Below are 16,221 nucleotides of genomic sequence, written 5' to 3' on the forward strand. Positions count from 1 at the left end.
CCTAGCGATTTGATGTTTGACAACTAATTTTGTAGACACTGCTTTCAAAATTTCTATTTTCTTTATCATACATTCTCTTGCAATCTAAAGCAAAAGTTTTTCATGGACCCATAAGATATTGCTGTGGACTCAATTTACTATTTTACTTGTGTGGATCCCCAAAAATCTTATGGACTCTGGTTGACAACCAATGGGCTTGGTAAATGTTTGTAATGACAGTTTATCAGTATACTAATAAATGTAGCAAGATAGCTGATGTTAGATCTCTACTGTTTAACTGCCTTCTCTGTCTCATACTGTTTCTTTCTATTTCAGAACACCAGATGACATTGGCTGAAAAGAATATTTTACCTCAACAGCATCCTCAGTATTTAGATTTTAAGATGGAATATGTTATACCAAATTTATTAACTTTTGTTTCTAGAAATCCATGGCTAAATTATTTTGAAATACTTCCTTTGAGCTGAGTTTCATACCAAAGTTTCTCTGTTTGCTGTCTGAATTATGTACAAGCTGATTCTGCATTCTAATTAAGTTTCAATCAATGAATTTACAAAAGTGTTGGCTGCATCTTCTGATCTTGACAAAGATAAAACTTCATGGGAAAATAAAATGTAAAACTGAATAGGAGAAACATATATGCATATATTGTAGTGAAAGGAAATATGGAAAATGAATTCTGAGAACAAAGTTGAATGTAAAACAGTGTCTGAAAGTATTGACTTTCCAGATGAGATGCTGAAAGAGAAGAGTAAAACATCATACCAATGTGATATGTGTAAGAAATCATTCTCTCAAAGAGGCCACCTAATTACTCACAAACGCATACATACAGGAGTAAAACCATATCAGTGTGATATCTGTGGTAAATCATTTTCTGTCAGAAGTAACTTAACTACTCACAAACGTATTCATACAGGGGAGAAGCCATATCACTGTGATATCTGTGGTAACTCATTCTCTCAAAGAAGTCCCTTAACTACTCACAAACGTATTCATACAGGTGAAAAACCATATCAGTGTGATATCTGTGGTAAATCATTCTCGCAAAATGGTGAAGTAACTAAACACAAACGTACCCATACAGGAGAGAAGCCATATCAGTGTGATATCTGTGATAAATCGTTTTCTGGAAGTGGTGGCTTAACTATACACAAACGCTTTCATACTGGAGAGAAGCCATATAACTGTGACATCTGCGGTAAATCATTCTCTCAAAATGGTGAAGTAACGATACATAAATACATTCACACAGGAGTGAAACCCTACCAATGTGATATCTGCGGTAAATCATTCTCTGTAACAAGTCATTTAACTACTCACAAACGTATTCACACAGGAGAGAAACCATATCACTGTGATATCTGTGGTATATCGTTCTCTGAGAGTAGTAGCTTTACTAGACACAAGCGCATTCATACAGGAGAAAAACCATATCTCTGCGATATTTGTGGTAAATCATTCTCTCAGATCGGTTACTTAACTACTCACAAACGTATTCATACAGGAGAAAAGCCATATCATTGTGATGTTTGTGGTAAAACATTCTCTCACAGTGGTAACTTAACTAATCACAAGCACATTCATTCAAGGCAAAAGCCATATCATTGTGATATCTGTGGTAAATCATTTTCTCACAGTGGTAACTTAACTACTCACAAACAAATTCATACAAGAGACAAGCAATACCACAATGATATCTATGGTAAATCATTCTCTCAAAAAGTCACTTAAATACTCACAACCGTATTCATAAAGAAGAGTAACAGAATCAATCCTAAAAGATTCATTCTATGAAGAAAAGATATATAACCATGAATGTATATTAAAAAAACTGGCAATACAATTTGATAAGTCTCCTAACACTTTCATATATAACTACAAATACATATACCTTAGTGAGATAAAGTCGTTTAAAATATAATTGTTGTCTCAGAATACTCATCTATTTTCCATCTGACATATTTCCTGAAGGGAGAAAAGAGACGTTTGATTTATTTGACATTGTGGATAAATAACCGAGAAATGCATTTTCATATGTCAGGGATCATGTCACTGTATAATTGATATTGCAAATAAATATATAAACCATGTTTTATCATACCACGATATTTTATATACAATCTTACATGTGTGTTACAGAGATTGGTCAAAATGTTAGAAAAAATCCTTGTTAAATGGAGGTTTTATTATTAAATAGAGAATTGGTCCACCTTTAGTATCAATCACAGCTTTAATATGTTGAAGAATTGACTTGTATAGGTTCTGGATAATTGTTAGGGGAATTTTGAACCAGTTTTTAAGTAAATCTACTTAATCTCTTTTTGTGATGATGGCAGAGGGAAGTGGCTTCTCATTTGCTGTTCGAAGGTGCATCTTAAATGTTCAATTATATTGGGATCCAGTGATTGTGGGGACGAGTCGAAATAGTTTGTCACCTTTGTGCTCTTTGTATCAATTTTGAATAATATTAACCATGTAAATTGATGCAAAGTAGTCCTTGAAGACTGCTGCTATCAAGAAATAATGTTTATACAATAGAATTTACATGATCAGCCAAAATACTCAGTCATTAGTATTAACTCTACCATGTAGAACAGCTGAAGGAGCAAAAGAATTCTATCATGTAGCTACCCAAATCATGCCACCTCCATGCTTCATGGTAGAAGCCGAACAATCAGGGATTGGATGAAGGCTTCTTTGAGCTGTCTCCAGTTATAAACTTACCTCGAAGTGGGGGAAAAAGGTGAATGATTATTCATCAGACATGACAGTAAGCCATTGACTGCTTCTAACAGTCAAAACACTGATTTTTCTGCTTATCAATGTTGATGGGGAACAGGAAAAGTTTAGCAATTACAGCTCCCCTTGCTATCCAGCTTTATGGTGCTCACAACAAATGGTTTTAGTTGACACAAGGTTTTCAAGTTGGTGGTTTAGCTTTACTGTCACTTTTGCTGGTGTAGTTTGATGGTTTTTAGTCAAATTATGTTTCACTACACAGCAGTACCTCTATGAGTTTTGCATTCTCATCAGAATTATGGTTACTGCAGCTGATTCTACTTTGGTTTTTGAATGCCAACATCATTTTAGTGACTGTACCTCTTGTAACATTAAACAGTTTAGTAGTTTTAGGGACTGAAGTTCCAGCCATCCACTCTTTAACAATTTGTCCTCTTTGGAATTCATATAAGTCACATATTTTAACTTATTTAAATATATGCCAAAAAAAAAAAAGAGAAACTCTAGAGTGAAAGACATCCAAAATGTATTTTTGAACTTGTCATATTGTCAATAGAAGAAACAGTTAAATAAAAAGTGGTATTTCTATTATTTTGTTCAATCCCTGTATATTTTGCTTTAAAATGTATAATATGTATACTTTCAAAGTTGGTAAGATTTATATCATTTCATTTTTTTTTATTCATGTCACAATTCCTGCATGAGATTTTATGCACTTCATTCAAAATTTACTTTCAATAATTAAACTGAAATGAAATCATAACAAAAATAGTTGACAATTCCTGGCTTTCGTTGACCTGGTGAAGACTCTTGAGAGGTTTCTATGTTCAGTCATTTTGTGTTCACTCAGGAAACTAGGCATAGATGAACGGCTCATGAGGACTGTACAATCTATGTACAATGATGCTGTAAGTAAAGTGAGTCTACAGTGGTGAAGGTAGGAGTCCATCAAGGTTCTGTCCTCAATCCTCTTTTTTTTTTTTTTTTTTAATCATAGTCCTGATAATCTAGTTCTTATAACTGATTCTATGGTGGAATTAGAAAGGAAATTCCAGGCATGAAAGCTAAACCTAGAACCAAATGACTTCAAGGTAAGCTTAGCAAAGACAAAGGTTTTAGTAAGTTGGAAAGAAGACAGGATGCCGCTTTCTTCAGGGAAATGGCTTTGCTTAATCTGTTGGAAAAGAGTAGGTATAAACCCAATATGCTGTACCAAATATATATTATGGACACAAGAGGTGTAGTGGAATCCTACATTAAAATATAAAGTCAGCTGTATATGTGACATGCACTGGAAAAGTATGTACTATAGGTACACCAGAAATAAATTCTTTACCCTTTAGCATTCGGATTCTTCTTAGTCTTAGGTCCTCCTGTGCCGTGTGGTGCATTGGTGTATTTGTGTCTGTATGTTTATCTCCTCCCATGCTTAACAACTGGTGCTGGTGTGTTTACATCCCCGTAATTTAGCGGTTCAGCAAAAAGAAACTGATAGAATAAGTACCAGGCTTATAAAAAAATATAAGTTCTGGAGTTGATTCAATTGACTAAAAATTCTTCGATGTGGTGCTCCAGCATGGCTGCAGTCTGATGAGTGAAGCAAGTAAAAGATGAAAGTCCCCCTGCGCGGCACCTTGGGCAAGTGTCTTCTACTATAGCCTCAGGACGACTAAAGCCTTGCGAGTGGATTTGCTAGATGGAAACTGAAAGAAGCCCGTCGTATATGTGTGTGTGTGTGTGTGTCTGTCTCCCCCACCATCGCTTGACAACCGATGCTGGTATTTACGTCCCCGTAACCTACCAGTTCGGTAAAAGTAACCGATAAAATAAGTTCTAGGATTACAAAGAATAAGTCTTAGGGTCGATTTTGTTCGACTAAAGGCGTTGCTCCAGCATGGCCGCAGTCAAATGACTGAAATAAAAGAACACACACACACATATATATATATATATATATATACAGAGAGAGAGGGGGTGTAGTAAAGTAGATAGACACAGGTTGTTTTTTCCTTATATTTTTTCCTCCTCTATTTTGTGCTCCATGTAAATATATATTTCAAGTCTATGTTTATCTTAATATAGAACCTCCATAACAATTCGGTTTGAATTGCTCTTATTGTCACTTTGGATACCTTGAGTCTAGCCCTGGATTAGAAATTACAAATTTAATTCGCATTCATTTGATCAATAATAATTTGTGTTGTTGCCCACCAGGAAGCTTCCACCTCCTACCGGATAAGTCACGAAATACATCTTAGGGAAGGGAAGTAACTTTGATAACTTGAAACTTTTCATTGATGTTGCCTTTTCGTTGTTTTTGGTCAATGGGTCGTTCACTGTTTGCATCTAAACACGTAAGTTGACAAAGTTTTGTTTTATAATTGTTATTATGTGAGTAAATAATAGAATTGTGTGCCCCCTTCGAGGGTGGAATATTTGTACAGACAGAAGTGAAACACATAACACGGGGGAAATATTTCCTCGTTCAGGCTTCCTCGTATAATATGCTTATTTCTTCTCGCAAAACATGGATCTGTTTATTTTTGAAGACACCGGACTGAACGGTCATACGTTATAAAATAAATTCGAAGTTTTTGTTAATGATATTTTACTTGAAGATCACAGGATGAAAATAACGGAAATTGTTAATAATCGCCAATACAAGCGAACGTTTTAAGGTGGTGAGCTGGCAGATGCGTAGTAGCATGTCGTCCATCTACGTTCTGAGTTCAAATTCCGCTGAGGTCGATTTTGCCTTTCATCCTGTCGGGGGTCGATAAAAGGAGTACCAGTTTAACACAGGGGTCAATATAATGGATTCGTTTCCTCCCCCCGAAGTTGCTGACTTTATGCCAAAATTTGAAATTAATATGAGCGAACGTTACCTGATTTATGGTTAATTTTAACTGATATATAATGAAATGTTCAACGGGTTTATTACGAAATGGGCATAACTACAGAGTTGTATGATAATGTTATATATCTACCTATCTCCAATGTTATATATCTACCTATCTCCAAATTATATATCTACCTATCTCCAAATTATCTATTACTAATATGTGTTTACTTCTCCATAACGTAATGGTTTGGCTAAAGTGTCCGATAGAACGAGTACCAGGTTTTTTAAAAAAATACTGGGACTGATTCGTTCGACTAAAATTCGGTCATTCAAGCCGACGCTCCAGCATGGCCGCAGCTGGACTGAAACTAGAAAAAGAGTACCAAAATATTAAATTGTTGGATAATAACGTCTAATAAATTTCAGAAAAACGTGGAAACGGTGTGCCACTTCCTAAGCATAGCACAATATTTCTCTATAATTTTGCTCTACGTATCTTCCATTGTGTTCGTGCATGGTCACCATGGCATACGTACAATTAATAATAATGAGGGTGCCTGGCAATACGTGCACTTTTATCTCATTGACGATTATTACTGATTTGTTTAACCTTTCCTTTTGTGATCTACAAACGAAAGATCGCCATTTTGTTTGTCAGAAACAAGGATGTCTACTTATTTGATCATCCCAGAATTACGAACTGGAAAGACCATTCATGGTGGCGTTTGAATTCAGAACATAAAGGGAGGGATATAACTAAATACCGATTCCACTCTCTTTTCTGTTAAGATCAAACATGTCATATATATCCTCTGAGAAACTGACGCATTTTTCCTTTGCAGTAACTGAAACTTGTTTACAATCGTCCAACTCTTCTAAAATGAAGAATCACATTTGGTAATGAATGGCTTTTCCTGGGTGTTTTTGAGGTGTGGAAAATTTACTGAGATTAATGTGTATATTTTCAAAGGGAGTATTTCAAGATGAAGAGTACATGAAGTACAATATTTACTGGGTTACTAGATCCTTGGACCTTTCTGATTCTACCTTGTTTGTAATGGTAAACAATTTGAAGGCATAGCAGTAGTTTGCAAATATGTAAACTTCATTAAAATGTAATTTTAATAACGAATTAAAAAGGAAAGTTTGATTGTTCAGGTAAAGGTTTTTACTTACAGTCTATCGATATAGAATTGTAGTAAAGGTTCCATTACTAAATTTTTACTTTATTAGTCTTATCTTTATTTCAGAGTATCAGATGACATTGGTGTTAAAGAATTTTTTACTTTGGAAGCACCATAACTATTCATCATAATTTATAGACAGAAATGGGATACACTGAACAGATATGAACCTGTTTATATAAATCTCCAGTAGAATTGCATTGAAAAATATCCTCTGAGATTATTAACAAAATTTTTCTACTTCACTACATTTAAAAACTAAAGGAAGAAAAGCATCTGTACATTGTGATGATAGAAGGAAAATTATGGAAAATGAAATTTGTGAGCAAAAAATTAAATGTGAAACGCAAATTAAAAGGACTGATTTTCTGGATAGTATAACGAAAAAGAAACAAAAAACATTGCACTACTGTAATATCTGTAAAAAATCATTCTCACATAAAGGTCACAAACGTATTCATACAGGAGAAAAACCATATCACTGTGATATCTGTGGTAAATCATTCTCTCATAAAAATATCTTAACTTCTCATATCCGTATACATACAGGAGAAAGACCATTTCACTGTGATATCTGTGGTGAATCATTCTCTCACAGAAATACCTTAACAGTTCACAGGCGTATTCATACAGGTGAAAAACCCTATTGTTGTAATATCTGTGGTAAATCATTCTCTCGCAGTGGTGGTGACTTAACTAAACACAAACGTATTCATACAGGCGAGAAACCATTTCATTGTGATATCTGTGGAAAATCATTCTCTTCAAGTAGTAATTTGACTTCTCACAAACGCATTCATACAGGAGAGAGACCATATCACTGTGATATCTGTGGTAACTCATTTTCTCAAAGTAATCATTTAACTAAACACAGGCACGTTCACACTGGAGAAAAACCATATCAATGTGATATCTGTGGTAAATCATTTTCTCAAACTGGTCACTTAACTAAGCATAAACGTGTTCATACAGGAGAGAAACCATATCAATGTGATATCTGTGGTCGATCATTCTCTCGAAATCACCACTTACTTACTCACAGCCGTATCCATACAGGAGACAAGCCATATCACTGTAATATCTGTGGTAAATCATTTTTACAAACTGGTCACTTAACTAAGCACAGACGCATTCATACTGGAGAGAAACCATATCAGTGTGATATCTGTGATAAATCATTCTCTCGAAATCATAACTTAATTACTCACAAACGTGTTCATACAGGAGAGAAGCCATATCAGTGTGATATCTGTGGTATTTCATTCTGTCAAAGTGGTGAATTAACTACTCACAAATACAGACATACAGGAGAGAAACCATACCACTGTGATATTTGTAGTAAATCATTTTCTCGAAATGATCAATTAACCACTCATAGATATATTCATACAGGAGAGAAGCCATATCACTGTGATATTTGTGGAAAATCATTTTCTCAAAGATGTAGTGTAACAAGACACAAGCATATTCATACAGGAGTAAAGCCATGTGACTGATATCAGGGATAAATCAATTTTATATGCATGTGTGTATTCCATAAAGAAAATTAACTGTATCAACATCAACACTCTAAGCACATATATTTACAAACAAAAAAGAAGATATAACAGTATGGTAACAATCTGCCAATATCATAATTTATATAGTCACAACTGTACATTGGTGAGATAATTTATGTGGTAGAAGTTGTAAATCATTGTAATCATCAAAGTTTTAATATCCATTCTCTATTGTGTTATGCGTTGGACATACCTACCATACAGTATATCAGGCATGTCAAACTGCAGAGTCCTTTTGGGCCATATTGCTCCTATACATGTTGCCATAGGGTCTGCATTCTCTAAAACACACATTTAGAATAAAGACTCCTCTCATATCAATTCTTTATTATTAAGTAAAAAATCTTTTACAACCGTTTATTTGCTCATCATTAATCGTATTTTTAATAATTAAATTATTATTAATCATTTTTACTATCAAGAATTTTTCGGGTTTCCCGTTTTTAAATGTCTAAGAGGAGATATCAGGGGACTGAGACTTCTGGTGGTATGCTGTGCTTGAGAAAACACATCAAGCTAAGTACCGTATTTTAACATGTATAAGGAACCCCCTGATTTTTGGGGGCTCGAAATTTAGAAAAAAGGTTTTGTAAGGGATTATAATACTATCCATGTGTAAGAAACTCCCATGTTTTCTTAACCTAATTTTTGACAAAAAAGGGTTCTTATACATGTTAAAATATGGTAAATACGTGACCATCCTTGCATACAAGCATGTCCCCAGGATCTCTCTTCAACAGAATATTCTTAATCTTGTGGTCTCGTGGGTACCAGTGCCATGTAAAAAAACACCCATGCTGGTGTCACATAAAAGCACCTTGTACACTGTAAAGTGGTTGGTGTTAGGAAGGGCTTCCATCCATAAAAACCATGCCAAAACAAACAACTGGAACCTGGACAGCTGACCAGCTCCTGTCAAACCATCCATCCTATACCAGCATGGAAAACGGATGTTAAATGATCATGACATTGATAATGATTTTTAAACATCTAACTATGCCACTTATGGGCTCCACTTGTGTTTGAAAATGGCCACCTGTTTGTTGCTTGAAGATTGTGTGTTTGACATGTCAGCAGTCGTGTGCAGACGATTCGCTGATTGGACAATAAGTTGACATACGAAAGTATCGATCATAGAGTTCATCAAAATGGAATGAGGAGGCAGAAGACTTCTATACAAAGGATACGCCTATATTATTGATAGAACCGGAAAACAGTCCAATCGGTCAATTGTCCTGTTTGTAAGTTGTCTGTTGACGAATTGTCCATCTATCGTCTGCAGGATATCATCCCATATTTTCAATATTTTGTTTTCTCAACTCTTGGATCCAGAATCCAGAGATCTGACCTTATTACATTTTATAACTATATTTGATGGCATGAAATTCAAATAAAGCTGTTCATTTTCACAGTATTCTCCTCATTTTATATGCAGAAACCATCTTAACACTTGAACTAATCCAACCATAAACTTTAAAATTGCATCCCTCTTCAGCTGAGCATTCCTGATTTCATTGGGCTTGATGGGTCTTCTCAAGCACAGCACATTGCCAAAGGTCTCAGTCGCTAGTCATTGCCTCTGTGTGGTTCAAAGTTTGAAGATCACGCTCCACCACCTCGTCCCATGTCTACCTCTACCACAGATGCTCTCCACAGTTACAGATTAGCACTTCTTTACACAGCTGTCCTCATCCATACACATCACATGACCATACCAGTGCAGTTATCTCTCTTGCACACCACATCTGATGCCTCTTATAGCTAGTTTTTCTCTCAAGATGCTTACCCTCTGTCGAACATGCTCACTGACATTGCACATTCAAGCAAAGCATACTGGCTTCATTTATTTCAAGCCTACACTCTCACATCCTATGTTTCACTGCCATGCAGCATAGCTGTTTGCACACAGGCATCATACAATCTACCTTTCACTCTGAGCGATAGACCCTTTGTTGCCAGCAGAGGTAAGAGCTCTCTGAATTTTGCTCAGCCTAATCTTATTCTCACAGCTACTCTCTTGGAGCATCCATCTTCACTACTAACTTGGCCACCTAGATAACAGGAGCTATCTACTACGTCAAGCTTGTTCCCCTGGCAGTTGATGGAGTCTATTTTCAGTACATTTTCAGCGTATATTGTATCTGTGCATTTTTCAGCCTTCCTCTGATATTGCTGCACCTTTTATGCATCCAAAGCTTACACCGGGTGCATCTGATGTAGTTTCTACCTACACCTTTTCTACATATATATGCCACTTTCGATAATACTCTTCAATGCAGCTAAAAGTTCCAATTCTCCGTGGATGCTGCTCCCCCTTTTATTATAATGCTACAGAGATCAGGTGTTATATCTTAAGCTTTTCAGACCATCCACAAGAAACAACAAATGTTTGAGTGAGTTCTACTTCTTGTTTTATGTGTTTAACCCTTTAGCATCCAGATTATTCTGTCAAATGTAATATTTTTTTATTCACATTGTCTTGAATTAACCAAGCATTATATTGTAGTTTTAAGATTTCAATGATGGGATTGTTTATGTTTTGAATGACATTGTCAGGTAGGTGTGAGTGGCCAGATCTGACAAATTTTAACACAGAACAATTAGAATATTTTGGGTCAGATATGGCTGGTTTAAATTCTAAAGGATTAAAGAAAATTAAAGCCTTTGACTGGATAATGTCTTAGAGGAGGGAGTTAACATATTCTCCTTCATTTCCATGATTTTACTGCTTGCAAAATTTAGTTTTGAATCATTTGAATTTAGCATGGCAACTTTTGTTTTGTTGCATTGACTTCTTATGATTATTTTATGTTGACAGTACAAACCCTAACTAAAATGCATACATACACAAGTTTATATATCTGTCTACATATATGTATATGTATGCATGTGTGAGACTTGTTCAATTTTACATACACAAGTATAAGTATATGAATGTACATGAAAGCGTTTACAGATAAGTGTGTACCTATGTACACACAAATTTTTTTTATTACTTTTTCTAGTCATTAAAAATTTTTCGTCAAATGAATTGACCCCGGTACTTAAAGCCTTGTGAAATATCAGCTACCTAGTGTTTCCTCATCAAAATATTAAATTTATTTAGCCATTTTTCAAGCTGGTAAAGTCAACAAGATGGTTTAGTGATTGCATTTGATATGATTGAGGTTTGAATGAGCTTACGTATCTTGAAGATAGCGTGCAATGGAAGGTAGATAATTAATAGACAGAAATATAAGACAGTCTTTAGTGTGGAAAATTTCATAAACCAACACTGGAATGAGTTGTAGTCTGTTTGGTAGTTTATCTTTAATTCCTATGATGTATTTTGTAAAATACTTTGTAAAATGCCGACATGATGAAAAATTTCGCTTTTCCTATTTATACAGTTCCTGGTAGTTTTACAGTCTTTAGATGACAGTTTTCCAAGTGACCACAAAGAACGTGATTTTGACCTGTTAATGTAAGGCGTGGTCTCAGAAAAGATCTTCCATTTGATGTAGTCATTGATGTTTGCATCCTTCAGTCTCCATATTTATGCCAAGAGCATTGTTGCATGTCTCTTTTTGGAGTGCCTAAAGGTAGAAAAATGGTTGTTGTACCTGGATTTAAATTTTCCCTTCAGACTTTATATAGCATTTAATCTCAGCTGAGCCAGTGCCATAGTTTGCTACTGGATGTGCCTCATAAACAACAAACGATATGATGCTTACCTGCTCTATGCATATGCATTCTGGATGAGTCATCAGTTGCTCATTGATGTAGGTTTTAACATTAGGGGAGCAGGAATACATAATTTTCATTCTGTAAAGTGGTTGGTATTAGGATGGGCATCCAGCTATAGAAACCAAGCCAAAACAGACTATGAAACCTAGTGCAGCCCTGGCCTTGCCAGTTCCTGTCAAGTCATCCAACCCATGCTAGCATGGAAAATGGATTTTAAATGATGACGACACACATACAAACATGATAAATGTATTTATTATATCAATTTTGAATAATTGCTTTAACAAATTTAGTCTATTGATTGGTTGACCAAATGATTAATCAAACAATTGATTAGCTAATTAGTTAAATGTTAGTGAATTGACTAATAATAATAAAAGAAGTGAAATTGAACCAGTGTGTTTATAATTGGCATAATGACCGTCCCAAGATACAATAAAAATTTTAGTTACATGTAACAGGAAAAAGAAATTAGAGAAAATAATTCAGGAGTAAACCAGCTTCAAATTTCTAGTTATTCACAAAAACAACAAAGTCAGAATTTAAAATTTTGTGCCTCAATACTGAAATGTCAACCAACTGACAAAATACAGTGATAGCTTGTACAAGAGACATGCCCAACTCATAACAACAAACATAATGGACATTTAAAATATTAATGATGATGATTTAGAAATTATATCTTTATTCAAATTTGAGGCCACACTGACACACACATGTAATTATGTGATTTTTGAAGGAAGAATGATTTATCACAGATATTAGCTTGTTTTGCAAGTTATTTGGTGACCCTGTCAGTGCTGGTGCCACATAAAAAATCACTGTTGATGGTGCTATGTAAATGAAAAAAGCACTGGTGCTGATGCCTGATAAAAAGCACCCAGGACACTCTGTAAAGTGGTTGGCATTAGGAAGGGCAGCTAGCAGCAGAAACCATGGCCTTATAGCTGCTATCAAACTGTCCAACATAGAAAATGGACATTAAATGATGCAGATGATCAGTTATATGTTGTTTCATCGGTATGAACACACTTGTGTCGAGTTAAGCAACTTGTCTGAGAGAATGATTTACCACAGGTATGACAATGATATGGCTTCTCTCCTGTATGAATACGTATGTGTGTAGTTAAGTCACCACTTCTGGAGAAGGATTTACCACAGATATCACAGCAATATGGCTTCTCTCCTGTATGAATGCGTATATGTGTAGTTAATTCGCTACTTCCTGAAAATGATTTGCCACAGATATCACAGTGATGTTGCTTCTCTCCTGTATGAATGCGTTTATGAGTAACCAATGTGCTGCCTACAGAGAATGATTTACCACAGATGTCACAGTGATACGGTTTCTCTCCTGAATGGACACGTTTGTGTTTGGTTAAATCACTACTGGTAGAGAATGGTTTACCACAAGTATCACAGTGATAAGGCTTCTCTCCTGTATGAATGTGTTTATGTTTAGATATGTCGCTATTTTGTGAGAATGATTTGCCACAGATATCACAGTGATATGGCTTCTCGCCTGTATGAATACGTTTGTGAATGGTCAAGTGACTTGTCTGAGAGAATGATGTACCACAAATATCACAGCAATAAGGTTTATCTCCTGTATGGAAACGTTTGTGAGTAGTTAAGTGACTCTTTTGAGAGAATGATTTACCACAGATATCGCAGTGATAGGGTTTGTCTCCAGTATGAAAACGCTTGTGAATAGTCAAATGACTGGTTTGAGAAAATGTTTTCCCACAGATATCACAGTGATATGGCTTCTCTCCTGTATGAATGCGTTTGTGTCTTGTTAAATGACCAGTTTCAGAGAATGATTTACCACAGATATCACAGTGATATGGCTTTTCTCCTGTATGAATACGTCTGTGAGTAGTTATGCTAGCTTTCTGATGGAATGTCTTTTTACAGATATCACAGTGGTACAATATTTTTCCAATCTCTTTAGACATCTTATCAGAAAAATCAATGCTTTCATACTGTTTTTTCACATTTAATTTGGTTTTCACATAATCCATTCTCCATAATTTATTTTATATCCCACTACAATATAATTATTTCCGTTTTGTTTTTATACTTCCAATAACAATTTCTGTTGCTCTGTATGTCAACAACTGTAATAACTAGCTGTTAATATCTGAAGATACAAAGTTCTTTGCAAATTTCTCCATGTTTAATTGGTATCCAAACTCATCTTGTAATCATTCCAGACAACGAAGCACAGCAATGTTGCTAATAATCTCAAACAGAGGAAATATTACACAGTAATTGTAGTATATATACATATATATATATATATATATATATATAATTCTCCTGGAGTCTTTAAAGATGATAAATATTGAAGAAGCATCAGAAGTAAAATATTGTTACGCCAGTGACATCTGATATTCTGAAATAGAGAAATAGTATAAGAAATAGAGGACACTTAAAAGCAGGGATTTAACAGTGGAAATTTTATTACAATTCTATAAAGATGAAATGTTGACTTATACATTTACCAGAACAACTGAACTTTACTTTTAATGTTATTAAAATTACATGAAACAACATTGTGTGAAGCCTAAACATTTATGAAAAGTGATTCAATTGTGCTGCAAATTCAGGTGAAACACAGTATTGACTTAAATGCTTTTGATATACTTGGTAGTATATTATGATTGCATAACAAAAACACCATGTCCCTACCAGCAATTAATATTGTATGTTAAGTTTCAGAATAGTAGACATTAAATTTCTTCTCCTTCACAAAACAAAAACATAAAAAACAAAACATCATCAGTTGTTGATTAGCTTCAGGTGATTCCTGATTGGGCAGACTATAATCAAAGGCAGAATATTTTCAGAGATGCTACAAACGTAATGATAGATCAAGCAAAAAGGAACACTACATTAATGAAAGATGGTTGAGCCATATTTTAAAAAATTCCTACAAATCTACTTCAGTCAATGATAGCTGAGTTGGGGAGAAGGTACCTTAGCCTTTATGCTGTTTACCTTACGTATAAAGAAGCATCCATGGAGGAGAAAATTTTGTTTTTCTTTATCAGCTGGGGTGGATTAAGATGGAATAGCAAAAAATTATTACTGATTATTTACAATGTAATACAGGTCTTTATTTTCGAGGAGTGTTTGGGAAAACTTATCGTCTTTGTTGTAACGCTCTTTAAAAAACGGGATGACAGTAGGAATGCTTTAAAAAAAGAAGATTTAGAAAAGTGCAGACGGACGTTTTCACGCAAGCGTGCACTAATTCGGATGCTTTATTTAACATTTTGAAATAGGTCGACTAGCCTACCAAAAATGAAAACTTTTAATGCTGCTAAAAGACACAAAGATATTAATTCTATTCTTTGTGGCAATCTGGATAAAGTATAAGATTTAACGATAAGGTCAATTAACAAACTGCAGATAATTATCTAACGACGAAGTGCATTTTCACAGAAATTAAATGCAAAGTTCCTGTTTCTAATACTGAATGGGTAAATAATACAACGGTAAACATTTTTGAAATTATTTTTCTATCTGTCCTCAGAATTTATTGATTATATATTTGCTTCAATATTTTGAATATAGACCAAGTCTCTCTCACATTGCATACGTAGGACCCGATGACATTCCAGAATGCTTGGAACGTCATTATATCAATAATTAATTCTTTTATTGGCCACAAGGGCTTAATGATTCTCTCAAGATGCAACAAAATGTGTTTCGACACAGGATCTTGTAAACTAATACAAAGACGAAACACAAAAATATTTTCAGAGTAAAAAATAGAATCATAAAACTAAATACACCAATAAATATCATTACGTTTAGATAAAATAAACTCGATTTGTTTCGATATTGTTTAAACCTGCTTAATAATTGATTTCACAATGTGTCGTATACAAAAGTAGACCGTTATTTGACCTTACCATATTTCAGCTCAAATAAACTCCAATTCATTTTGAAAATAATGAAGATTTTTAGTGAAATAACTATCGTCAATAAGCTGGTATTTGGAACATAAATAAACACAACATTTTTGAAGGGTAGTTTTAATTTAGATCACTTGAAAACATAAGGTTTGTATCAAGGCACTAGAGGCGGTCTCGTGTGGATTGGCATCAAAAAGGTTTTTAAATTTCACTTTCGTAGGATTTGATTTGTAGAACTTAGA

General features: G+C 34.6%; 3 protein-coding genes across 5 annotated transcripts in view; 2 read left to right on the plus strand and 1 right to left on the minus strand.

Annotated features, from left to right (window-relative positions):
* LOC106876943 (zinc finger protein 239) overlaps positions 1-2,103 on the plus strand; it is a 4,439-nt gene extending 2,336 nt beyond the window's left edge. Inside the window, exon 2 of the mRNA XM_014925707.2 lies at positions 316-2,103. Coding sequence (XP_014781193.2) covers positions 673-1,734 — 1,062 coding nt within the window. The 5' untranslated portion in view covers positions 316-672 and the 3' untranslated portion in view covers positions 1,735-2,103. The remainder of the gene's footprint in view (positions 1-315) is intronic.
* Positions 2,104-4,747: 2,644 nt separating this feature from the next.
* Positions 4,748-16,221, plus strand: part of LOC106876936 (zinc finger protein ZFP2) — a 22,977-nt gene continuing 11,503 nt past the window's right edge. Inside the window, exons 1-2 of one of the 3 annotated variants that reach the window (XM_052975373.1) lie at positions 4,753-5,096; positions 6,835-9,736. In XM_052975373.1, coding sequence (XP_052831333.1) covers positions 7,074-8,264 — 1,191 coding nt within the window. In that variant the 5' untranslated portion in view covers positions 4,753-5,096; positions 6,835-7,073 and the 3' untranslated portion in view covers positions 8,265-9,736. Of the gene's footprint in view, positions 5,097-6,834; positions 9,737-16,221 lie in introns of those variants that run through there. The other 2 variants (XM_052975374.1, XM_014925692.2) reach the window with 2 other exon arrangements.
* The window catches only part of LOC106876932 (zinc finger protein 91), a 35,864-nt gene continuing 31,933 nt past the window's right edge, over positions 12,291-16,221 (minus strand). Inside the window, exon 5 of the mRNA XM_052975294.1 lies at positions 12,291-13,999. Coding sequence (XP_052831254.1) covers positions 13,052-13,999 — 948 coding nt within the window. The 3' untranslated portion in view covers positions 12,291-13,051. The remainder of the gene's footprint in view (positions 14,000-16,221) is intronic.

Source organism: Octopus bimaculoides, chromosome 21 (genome assembly GCF_001194135.2).
Source record: "Octopus bimaculoides isolate UCB-OBI-ISO-001 chromosome 21, ASM119413v2, whole genome shotgun sequence".
In the NCBI taxonomy this organism is placed as follows: Eukaryota; Metazoa; Mollusca; class Cephalopoda; order Octopoda; family Octopodidae; genus Octopus; species Octopus bimaculoides.